The following is a 12,603-nucleotide window of genomic DNA, read 5'->3' on the forward strand; positions in this document are numbered from 1 at the left end:
AAATTTGTTTGTCATAAATTAGCTTCACCTAGGTACCGAGACTGAGACCTCTTGAATACTCCCTTTAAAACAAAATTTTCATTATTAATCTGAAAATGTAATGACAACCAGTTATTGTAACTGTTCTTGGGACACTGTGCAAACTTGTTCTAGACACAACTTCCTTACATGAAACAGAAGACTCTGCGCCAGTCTAAACTTGTTTTGGACAAGAGACACTTTCCCACATAAAACAGAAGATTCTGTACAAGTCTAAACTTGTTCTAAACAAATAACTCACAACTTCCCCACATGAAACAGAAGACTCTGCACCAGTCTTAACTTGTTCCAGACAAGTGACAACTTCCCCACATGAAACAGAAGACTCTGCACCAGTCTTAACTTGTTCTAGACAAGTGACAACTTCCTCACACAAAACAGAAGACTCTGCACAAGTCTAAACTTCCTTTAGGCAAGTGACAACTTCCCCACATGAAACAGAAAACTGCACCAGCCTAACCTTGTTCTAGACAAGTGACAACTTCCCCATACGAAACAGAAGACTGGTTATAGACAAGTGACAACTTCCACATGAAACAGAAGACTCTGTGCCAGTCTAAACTTGTTTTGGACAAGAGACAACTTTCCCACATGAAACAGAAGACTCTGTACAAGTCTAAACTTGTTCTAGACAAATAACTCACAACTTCCTCACATGAAACAGAAGACTCTGCACAAGTCTAAACTTCTTTTAGACAAGTGACAACTTCCCCACATGAAACAGAAGACTCTGCACCAGTCTAAACTTGTTCTAGGCAAGTGACAACTTCCTCATATGAAACAGAAGACTCTGCACCAGTCTAAACTTGTTCTAGACAAGTGACAATTTCCCCATATGAAACAGAAGACTCTGCACCAGCCTTAACTTGTTTTAGACAAGTGACAACTTCCCCACATGAAACAGAAGACTGCACCAGCCTTAACTTGTTCTAGACAAGTGACAACTTTCCTACATGAAACAGAAGACTCTGAACCAGTCTAAACTTGTTCTAGACAAGTGACAACTTCCCCATATGAAACAGAAGACTCTGCACCAGTCTAAACTGGTTCTAGACAAGTGACAACTTCCTCACACGAAACAGAAGAATCTGCACAAGTCTAAACTTGATCCAGACAAGTGTCAACTTCCCTCACATGAAACAGAAGACTCTGTACAAGTCTCAACTTGTTTTAGACAAGTGACAACTTCCTCACATGAAACAGAAGACTTTGCACAAGTCTAAACTTGTTTTAGACAAGTGACAACTTCTCCACATGAAACAGAAGACTCTGTACAAGTCTCAACTTGTTTTAGACAAGTGACACACATGAAGCAGAAGACTCTGCACAAGTCTCAACTTGTTTTAGACAAGTGACAACTTCCTCACATGAAACGAAATTGCACAAGTCTCAACTTGTTTTAGACAAGTGACAACTTCCCCACGTGAAACAGAAGACTCTGTACAAGTCTCAACTTGTTTTAGACAAGTGACAACTTCCTCACATGAAACAGAAGACTTTGCACAAGTCTCAACTTGTTTTAGACAAGTGACAACTTCCTCACATGAAACAGAAGACTTTGCACAAGTCTCAACTTGTTTTAGACAAGTGACAACTTCCACTATGAAACAGAAGACTTTGTACAAGTCTCAACTTGTTTTAGACAAGTGACAACTTCCTCACATGAAACAGAAGACTTTGCACAAGTCTCAACTTGTTTTAGACAAGTAACTCACAACTTCCTCACATGAAACAGAATACTCTGTACAAGTTTAAACTTGTTTTAGACAAGTGACAACTTCCTCGCATGAAACAGAATACTCTGTACAAGTCTAAACTTGTTTTAGACAAGTGACAACTTCCTCGCATGAAACAGAAGACAACTCTGCACAAGTCTAAACTTGTTTTAGACAAGTGACAACTTCCCCACATGAAACAGAAGACTCTGCACAAGTCTCAACTTGTTTTAGACAAGTGTCAACTTCCCCACATGAAACAGAAGAATTTGCACAAGTTTCAACTTGTTTTAGACAAGTGACAAGTTACTCACATAAAATAAAACCATAGGACAAACAACTTCAAATGCAGTATCTTCTATCGGATCTTCACAGTAAACATTGCCTAGGCCACTGACCAAACAGTAGAGGTCTTGTGTAGCATAGATTAGCTAACTGGACAAGTGTCTTTAAGTTTTAGGTATTGAAAGGAAAAGAACCTGCTTGTTATATCTTAGTCTGGTGAATAAATATCATGTTATACAAGAAATGTTAAACTTCAATAAAGTAACAGGCAGACAGATGGATGGACAGGCAAACATGACATTATTTATATTCTGAAAATGGTTAACATTTTGTACAAATGTCTCATCTAATGAAAATAACTACTGGCTACAGCATACACTTAACAGTAACTTTACCATTGAACTTATTAAGTTCTGACACCATGACAATAAGTAGTCCATAGCATCCTTACCTTTTTAACAAAAGAACCATAAAACTTAAACGAAGCACGACCCAAACTTTTTGGGCTTTCAACAGTGAAAAAAATTTAATTAACATTACCTTAAACTGCCACAATGACACAATGAGGTTTACATTCACATTATTAGTGTTCAGCATTACTGTATGTAAACAGCAAAAAGAAGGTACAGCTTTATTTTAAACATAAGACTAATTATTCATAGGGTTAATTGAATTTTTTGTTTAAAGAAGGTAAATTACAGGTAATTAAATGATCTAGTCTATAAGACGGCTACAATAACAAATCAAAGAATCTGAAAAAACAACAGATTTGAATAAATATGAATACAAATCATGAGGATATAGTCACATATAGAAGAAAAACTTTCATTATCTGACAAAACACTAAAGCTTCAGAAACCTTAAGTTCCATACCCTTGTATAAATCACATTCTCAACAAGAAACAGAAAACTTGAGAATATACTAAAATTGTTCTAGTAGTTAAGAAGATTTGGAGCATGCAGAAGCTTTCTGTTTTTTGACCACCAAGTGTGACCATGACCTTAGACCTAGTGACCTGGTTTGTGTGCTCAGCATGTTGTCTTGATGAGGTAACTATTTGATGCTTGTTTTACGAAAATCTTCCCAGTGATTTAGAAGTTAAAGAGTGGACACAAAGTTAAGCTATCTAACCTCCACATGGACCAAGTGACTTGGGTTGTGTGCTCTGAATGCTGTCTCTCTGAGGTTAAATACTGATACAAGTTTTTAAAAATCTCAGTGGAAAATAACATGTGAAATGGACAAGAATAAGGACGGAGTGACATGAGTAAATCAAATACATGCCATATATACTTTATGACTGGCAGTATAATAATATAAGAAAGAGGGGCTGATAACGCTATTAATAATTTTACTATATCAAGCTGGGTGTTGTTGTGGTAGATATGCATCTGTTGTTATGAATAATTAAGTCAAGCCCTGAATCCTTGAATCAGAAATGAAAGTGGAAAACAGTGCCACCTACATAAGCAATTACCCTTCCCACTTTGTATCAACAAACTATTTTGACAAGCTTCTAAAGCCTTGATTACAAAACAGAATTAATAACTGCAATTCATCCTCAATATCCATTAGCGCAGATATGACAATATTAAACAAAATCAACATGACTTGGATACAAGTTTCTCATAAACATTCTGCAATTGCAAAACATGTTTTCAGGAGCATGAGTTGTGCACCTTTCTGATAAATCTGCAATAAAGTGAAAGGAGTTAGAAACAAAATGCACTTTTCCTAACATATGCAGATCATTAAGTGATTTTTTATGTCATTTACGATGTTTTGACAAGTAGATTCATGCATTAACAGTATGGAACAGGGCCTCAAACAAAATACTGTCTGCAGATCCGTATTCATTTCATGAGAAAATAAAGTTATCAGATATAGAGGGGAGAAATATACAGTAGTATGCAGGCCGGATTTGCACTGAAAGCTTATGATATATACATTACAGGCAGAATGCCAGACTAAACTATCTGACAATTCTTCATTGTAGAAACAGGAAAGGCAAGTAGATGGCTTTACCATCCCTGCGCCTTGCATATAACCTTTCATTTTATACTCCTCTCTTATTTATTATTCATCAAAACCAATTTCTAAGTAGGTAATTATTGCGTAATAATAAAATGCTAAGTATTTGCTATAGTCATTTATTTTAGACAAAAAAAGAAGTTTTTGAAGTCGAGAATGTTTCTTGGTTCAAATAATACACCAAGAAAACCTTTTCATGATCTTACATGCACTTTGTGTCTTCTCAATACCTATTTCAGATAGTAATAAACCACAACTAAGATAAATCACCTTGTTCCAATTATGATATTTTTTTCATAGATAGACTTATAAATACTAAGTGTTAAAATCATGTCATCAAAAACCACACAACAAAAATAAAAAGTAACCTTTAAAATTAGGGTTAATGACTGTCGTCTTTCTATCATGGCACATGTCATTTTAACATTACTGTCAATTTTGTTATGTAGTAATACTATAAATTTTGAACATTCACTCCTATTTAGAAAATTTATTGCTAGCAAAATTACTTAACTTTTGACCCAATCTTGAAATGCATTGATTCAGAGGCTCATCTTCAGCTTTTCAAAAATATCATTAATATACTGCGAAATCATTAATATTCATGGCGGAATTTCTGGTTGCATCAGTTCACCAATTTTAACCCAACAAACATAAAATTCCCATTTATTATGTATTCAAACACTGAAATCCGCAAACTGATATTCCCAAATAAAGACAGTTTTTGCCAGAATGATTAAATTTCATGCCAATGAAATTCAATGATTTTACAGAGCCCCTAAAAAAAACGCTTGTATATTTGCAAATAGATAAAAGCTCAATTCTTTTGAAAATTGTAGAAAAGCTAAGATAAACAAAGGTAAGGATGGCCTTCATAACTGTTCAATGATCACCTTTCATTCTGAGAAACAACATGCTTCATGGTAAATGATCACTTTTATTCTGAAAAACAACATGCTAGTTGCTACATGGTAAGGAGTAGTTCAGAAATATAAAGGCAGTCAGTTTCCTAATGTTTGTCTGTTTTAGGTTTAACACCGTCTTTTTTCAACAGTATTTCAGTTATGTTAAGGCGGGCAAAAAACCTAACCAGTGTTCCTGGATTCTGTACCAGTACAAACCTGTTCTCCGCAAGTAACTGCCAACTTCTCCACAGGAATCAGCGATGGAGGACGAATGATTCCAGACACAATGTCTTTTATCAAATTGTCATAGAGAACATATGCATCGCCAAGGGCTCGAACTCGCGACCCTGCAATCTGTAGATCTGTGCTCTCTCCCTATTGAGCTAAGCGGGCGGGCTTTTACCTAATGTGTTCATGGGTTTTGTACAAGTACTATATTCTTTTCTGCAACTGAAAACTTCTCAAAATAAATAAGAGGTTTGAGGACAAATGACTTCAGGCACATTGTCTTCTGTCTTTTGTCAAATTGTCTTCTGTCAAATCATGACAGAAATCACTAGCTTTGTTGCAGAATGAACCAGCCACCTATCAATTAAAAGTCAAGGAGCTAAAAGGGCTGAGAGCGTTCAAAGAAATTAGAGAGTAATGTCCACACAAAGTGATTTTAAATTATTGTTGTGAGGTTTCAACAAGGGTAACTGTTCTTTACTGTCCAACAACAGTAACAAAATTCCATTTCATTAACTAGCAACAGCAGAAGAGCTACACATCAAGGTCTCTGGGTATGCTTTTTCAATCTCACACATTTTGTCCTCCTTTACACTGCCAATTCCCCAGCACAATAAATATTCATTTTACCTGGAATTATTGATATCTTTTCTCACCCTAGTTAGCTGTGACAGAAAGAAATATGTTTACAACTTGTTCACCTTTGCAGCATAAATAATGACTCCTTAATGTGACAATTCATATACAAATTAAATTTATAAGCAAGATATGGACAAGGATTACTTTAGAATAATGCAATGAAAACTCTTTAGACTGTTTTCTTTTCCTCGTCCGTATACAAACCTCTGAAATAGATGAAAAACATTCTCATGTTACCATCTTTACTTTGTACTAACCTGTTCACGTTTGAGTTTTTCTCTCTTTCTAATGAGCTCAACAAGAAGTCGAGCTTTCTCAAGGTCCTGTCTCAATCTCTGCCAGTACTTCAGTTGTTCTCGTAAAGCATTACTCTGCTTGTCATTCTTTGGCTAAAAAACAAAGAAAAAATCATTCACTTTGTTTGTTTGTTTGAAAAGGTAAGTGCAATTTCTTGTAATTATTTCAGTTGTGAAACAGCTGTCAGTTAACAAATTAAGCATTCTTGGACTCTCTGCCAGTTTGCAAAATCACAAAATGAATCAGAGAATCAGAGATTAAGGACAAATGATTTAAGACAAGCTGTCAAATGATTGCCTGAAATAGGGATCAATGCCATAACTCTGGTCCGACTGTATGAGATCAAAATTAAAACCCTGGTGCACTGCTTCGCATGCTGAATAACAATCCAGTGAGGTTTGATGACTCTTGGTCAAATACTTTTTGAAATACAATGTATGAAAGACAAAAATTGGGACAGACAGACAAGGGCAACTCTAATTGCCTTCCCCACAAAAATTCTGGGTGACATAAAAACAAAAACATTTATTTATTGTCATTACATTATTTATATTTATCTTTATCAACACTAAGTTAAATGTCTTCATTATCATATTTTAAGACCCTGTTGGAAGACATTTACCATAATGGCAATATTTTCGAAAACAAAACAGTCAAGGCCAGTTGTTGTATTTAGCACTTTAATAGGCAAATCATTCATCATCACGTTAGGTTTCTTTGCAGAACAAATAAACCTATTATAAACACCAAACACACCATACCTAAATATATCTGACATGAGGCCTAGAACATATGAACTCAATTAGTCAATACAAGACTCAAACACCCAAAATTTATGCACAACTATTATACATGTGAACTAGATTTACTTTTTCATCTAAGATTGACTGCAGGAGCAATAGATTTTTAACTGGTGGTGTACTTTTCTAATTATATATATCATAAGTATCCTGAATGTCTACTCTCTCTCTCTCTCTTATGTAATTCTAATGCAATGTTCACCAAATTGCATAATTCACCCAAACTTGGGTCACTGTTTATGAGCATAACATAGACAAGTTTGATAACCAGCCGGATACTCCCAGTCAGTACTCACACTTGTGTTATGGCTATTGAACAAGCTGAAATACAGAGAACTTTTCTGCTCAATAAGTACTGTTTAAAGTCAACTGTAATTTGCTGTAATGAACATATTTTGAAACAGTTTGGTAGTGTTTTTACTGTGATACACCAAGAAACATTTCTGTTTTGTTTTTACAGTTGATATCAAGGTACCTGCTGTCAAAACATATATACAAGGTAATGCAGTATGTAAACCTTGCATGTGATCTTTGGAAAGCTAAATCTTCGCTGGCTATTTTACATTTCTGCTTGCATTTTCCTGCAAGTTTTCAAAGAAAACGGACACATCAAGCCAGTCATTAAGAGGGCCATGAAGGCCCTGTATCGCTCACCTGACCTACAGACCTAAAGATCATTAAGATTAACATTCTGACCAAGTTTCATTAAGATATGGTCATAAATGTGGCCTCTAAAGTGTTAACTAGCCATTCCTTTGAAATGACCCCGTGACCTAGTTTTTGACCCGATATGACCCAGATTCGAACTTGACCTAAAGATCATCAAGTTTAACATTCTGACTAAGTTTCATGAATATACAGTCATAAATGTGGCCTCTAGAGTGTTAACAAGGTTTTCCTTTGATATGACCTAGTGACCTAGTTTTTGACCCCAACTGACCCAGATTTAAACTTGATCTAAAGATCATCAAGATTAATATTCTGACAAAGTTTCATTAAGATATGGTCATAACTGTGGCCTCTAAAGTGTTAACTAGCTTTTCCTTTGATTTGACCTGGTGACCTAGTTTTTGATCCGACATGACCCAGATTCAAACCTGCCCTAAAGATCATCAAGTTTAACATTCTGACTAAGTTTCATGAAGATACAGTCATAAATATGGCCTCTACAGTGTTAACAAGCTTTTCCTTTGATCTGACCTAGTGACCTAGTTTTTGACCCCACCTGACCCAGATTTACAACTGACCTTAAGATCATCAAGATTTACATTCTGACCAAGTTTCATTATGATATGGTCATAAATGTGGTCTCTACAGTGTAAACTAGCTTTTCCTTTGATTTGACCTGGTGACCTAGTTTTTGATCCGACATGACCCAGATTCAAACTGGACCTTAAGATCATCAAGATTAACATTCTGGTCAAGTTTCATTAAGATTGGGCCAAAATTGTGACCTCTAGAGTGTTAACAAGCTTTTCCTTTGATTTGACCTGGTGACCTAGTTTTTGAACCCAGATGACCCAATATCGAACTCGTCCAAGATTTTATTGAGGGTAACATTCTGACCAAGTTTCATTAAGATTGGGCCAAAAATGTGACCTCTAGAGTGTTAACAAGCTTTTCCTTTGATTTGACCTGGTGACCTAGTTTTTGATCCCAGATGACCCAATATCGAACTCATCCAAGATTTTATTGAGGGTAACATTCTGACCAAGTTTCATTAAGATTGGGCCAAAAATGTGACCTCTAGAGTGTTAACAAGCTTTTCCTTTGATTTGACCTGATGACCTAGTTTTTGATCCCAGATGACCCAGTATCGAACTCGTCCAAGATTTTATTGAGGGTAACATTCTGACCAAGTTTCATTAAGATTGGGCCAAAAATGTGACCTCTAGAGTGTTAACAGTCAAATTGTTGACGACGGACGGACGGACGGACGGACGACGACGGACACAGGGCGATCACTAAAGCTCACCTTTGAGCACTTTGTGCTCAGGTGAGCTAAAAATCATTCAACTTTGGGAAATACAACTTTATCAGTTATGTTTGGGAACACCATATATTTTCTGTGGTAAATGGTGACCCAGATGATTACTTGTCGGGGAAGCTGAGTTTATATGGATGTAGCTATGTACATTTTGTGATCTAAAGTCTTGAAATAAACTGGAAACAGCAGTGAAAGATGCAGAAAGCAACAAATAAAATGTATCAGTAGACTGAGCAGTGTCATCTGTCAGTTACTCAAATATTCCATACTATTGTATCATCATTTCATCCCAATGTCATACAACACTTCTAAATTTACCAGTCTATCCCATACAGACAGTCATACAATTCCTTTAAAAACTTGACTATCCTACACCTCTCAATACTAGAATATCCTACACCTCTCAATACTAGAATATCTTACACCTCTCAATACTAGACTATCCTACACCTCTCAATACTAGACTTACCTGCACCTCTCAATACTAAACTATCCTACACCTCTCAATACTAGACTATCCTACACCTCTCAATAGTAGACTATTAAACTTGAACAGTTTCAAGAAACTTACACCTTGTGTAATCATTATGGTCTGTCTCTAAAAAATATACAATCTCAACTAAACATGACCCCATTGAGTTTCTGTATAATCATATGAAATTTGAAATGTTTACACTAATTTTCACCAAGAATTAGAAATTTCTCTAATACCGTGTTCACACTAGCAAAACGGTTTTATTTTTATCAGGCACTAATTGGCTATAATTGGTATTTGACATTCAAAACCCATCAAAATATAATCTAGTTTGCATCCACACTAGACAAAGAAATGTGGTTTAAATATATACATGCAATGTTGGAAGTTAACAAATATCTTGCAATAAGCAAAAAAGGTTACAAAGAATTGAGGCTAACAGAAACAAGAAGGGGTCATCAATATTTAAACTTCTGTGTTCATCTAAGAATTTCTGTTCATTCCATCTATTGTCCATTTTGAGCGTCTGCATGACTCCAAACCGCAATTTAATGATTTTGTTTCATCAACAGTCCAACTGCTTTTGCCAGCCACAGCATCAATTGTTTGATACAAAAGAGAAACACATGGTATTCTTCCTCCAAAAGGTAAGATCTGTGGATTTGGGATTGTAAAACTAGTTATAACCCACATTTGCGTTCACATTTGTAAAATAATGTAGCATTATTTTTTAATGTAGTATTAAAACCACCTTCCGAGGTAGTTTTAATGCTACATTACAGAAACCACTTGACCTTTACAAAATTCACGTTTTACACCACATATAGTGTGGACGCAAACGAGTTTAAAAAATAAACCCAAGTTAATGTAGGATTAAAAACGTAATCTGAACATGGTATAGAAAACATTCTCAAGAGAGCTTTAAATAAGATATTTACCTCAGCTTTTCGAGACATGTGGTTGGTTTGCAGTCTACGTATGAGGGGTACTCCATTTCTTGATTGCCTCTTCAATGTCCAGTAGCTTAACAAACGGTTCAGGAACTGCTGCTTTTTGCCAAATGCCACAACATTGCAAATCTTATCCAACCTTATGGGAAAACAAAAGAACACCATGATGAATTCAGACTGGACTCTGTGTTGGTATATTTTCTTGTCTGCTGGGATCATGCAGTCCATTCAATTCTACTATAAAGAAACCACTTTAGTCAGTGCTAGGGAGCATGATGCGTGTAGTAAATTTCATTATGGCTCACGAACAGACTCAATGAAACAAGGCAGTCTGAAAGACAGCTAAATCCCCTGCCACTGCTATGGATAGTGAAAGAGTAAACCTTTGATTTTAGCTGTGACCTTGACCTTGAACTGACATGGCTGACTCATGAATTCTGCACAACGTCTTGATGAGGTGATCATTTGACCCAAGTTTCATGAAAATCCTTCAAGGGGTTTAGGAGATACAGAGCTGAAACCTTTGACCTTCAGTTGTGACCTTGACCTTGAGTTGACATGGCTGACTCATGAGTTCTTGATGAGGTGATCATTTGACCCAAGTTTGATGAAAATCCTTCAAGGGGTTTAGGAGATACAGAGTGGACACAAAATGGAAGGCTCAAACCTTCGACCCTTAGTTGTGACCTTGACCTTGAGCTGGCATGGTTGACTCATAATTTCTGCACATTGTTTTGATGAGGTAATCAGTTTACAAAAGTTTTATAAAATTCCTTCAAGGGGTTTAGGAGATATAGAGCGAACACGAAATGGAAGGCTCAAACCTTTGACCCTAAGTTGTGACCTTGACATTGAGCCGGCATGACTGACTCATGGGTTCTGCACATCGTCTTGATGAGGTGATCATTTGACCCAAGTTCGATAAAATTCCTTCAAGGGGTTTAGGAGATATAGAGCGGACACAAAACAGAAGGCTCAAACCTTTGACCTTGAGTTGTGACCTTGACCTTGAGCCGACAAGGCTGACCCATGGGATCTGCACATCGTCTTGATGAGGTGATCATTTGACCCAAGTTTCATGAAAATCCTTCAAGGAGTTTAGAAGATATAAAGCGGACACAAAATGGAAGGCTCAAAACCTTTGACCCTAAGTTGTGACCTTGACCTTGAGCCGGCATGGCTGACTCATGGGTTCTGCACATCGTCTTGATGAGGTGATCATTTGACCCAAGTTTTATAAAATTCCTTCAAGAGGTTTATGAGATATAGAGCGGCCACAAAATGGCAGGCTCAAACCTATGACCTTGAGTTGTGACCTTGACCTTGAACCGACAAGGCTGACTCATGAGTTCTGCACATCGTCTTGATGAGGTGATCATTTGACCCAAGTTTCATGAAAATCCTTCAAGGGGTTTAGGAGATATGGACCGGACACGATTTTGTTACGGATGGAAGGACGGAAAGACGGAAGGACGGACGCAGACCATTCCTATATTCCCTCCGCCATGGCGGAGGATTAACAATCTGCTATTATTTAACATGGTTGCATTTTTATTCTTTCAAAAGATCTTACTGATTTTATGCAATAGACGGAAACAGTATAAACGCTAGTGATTTGCATCTTGCATAAAATCCACTTAGTTACCTACAACTTTTTTTTACCTTTTGTGATATTCACTTAAATGACATACACAAAGTTCTTTCTGAAATCGACCCTGTACATTTTTCAACTTACGATATCAAGTAATGTCTAAAATAAGCTTATTGACATGAAAGTGGAGAATAGTGACATTACTTAAAACAAGAGGGCCATGAAGGCCCTGTATTGCTCACCTGACCTAGGAATCATCAAGATTAACATTCTGACCAAATTTCATTAAGAAATGGTCATAAATGTGGCCTCTAGAGTGTTAACTAGCTTCTTCTTTGATTTGACCTGGTGACCTAGTTCCTGACCCTACATGACCCATATTCAAACTGGACCTTGAGATCATCAAGATTAAAATTCTGACCAAGTTTCATGAAGATACAGTCATAAATGTGGCCTCTACAGTGTTAACAAGCTTTTTTTTATTTGACCTGGTGACCTTGTTTTTGACCCCAGATGACCCAATATCATACTCGTCCAAGATTTTATTGAGGGTAACATTCTGACCAAGTTTCATTAAGATTGGGCCAAAATTGTGACCTCTCGAATGTTAACAAGCTTTTCCTTTGATTTGACCTGGTGACCTAGTTTTTGACCCCAGAT

The 12,603-nt window shown here is 36.5% G+C and overlaps 1 protein-coding gene across 2 annotated transcripts in view; it reads right to left on the reverse strand.

Moving 5' to 3' along the window:
* Positions 1 to 12,603, reverse strand: part of LOC123529889 (peregrin-like) — a 91,506-nt gene that overhangs the window by 62,285 nt on the left and 16,618 nt on the right. For both annotated transcript variants that reach the window (XM_053522099.1, XM_053522098.1), the window contains exons 4-5: positions 10,341 to 10,491; positions 6,101 to 6,232 (exon numbers count right to left, since the gene is read on the reverse strand). In XM_053522099.1, coding sequence (XP_053378074.1) covers positions 6,101 to 6,232; positions 10,341 to 10,491 — 283 coding nt within the window. The remainder of the gene's footprint in view (positions 1 to 6,100; positions 6,233 to 10,340; positions 10,492 to 12,603) is intronic.

The sequence above is a fragment of the Mercenaria mercenaria genome, chromosome 13, assembly GCF_021730395.1.
Source record: "Mercenaria mercenaria strain notata chromosome 13, MADL_Memer_1, whole genome shotgun sequence".
NCBI classification, from domain to species: Eukaryota; Metazoa; Mollusca; class Bivalvia; order Venerida; family Veneridae; genus Mercenaria; species Mercenaria mercenaria.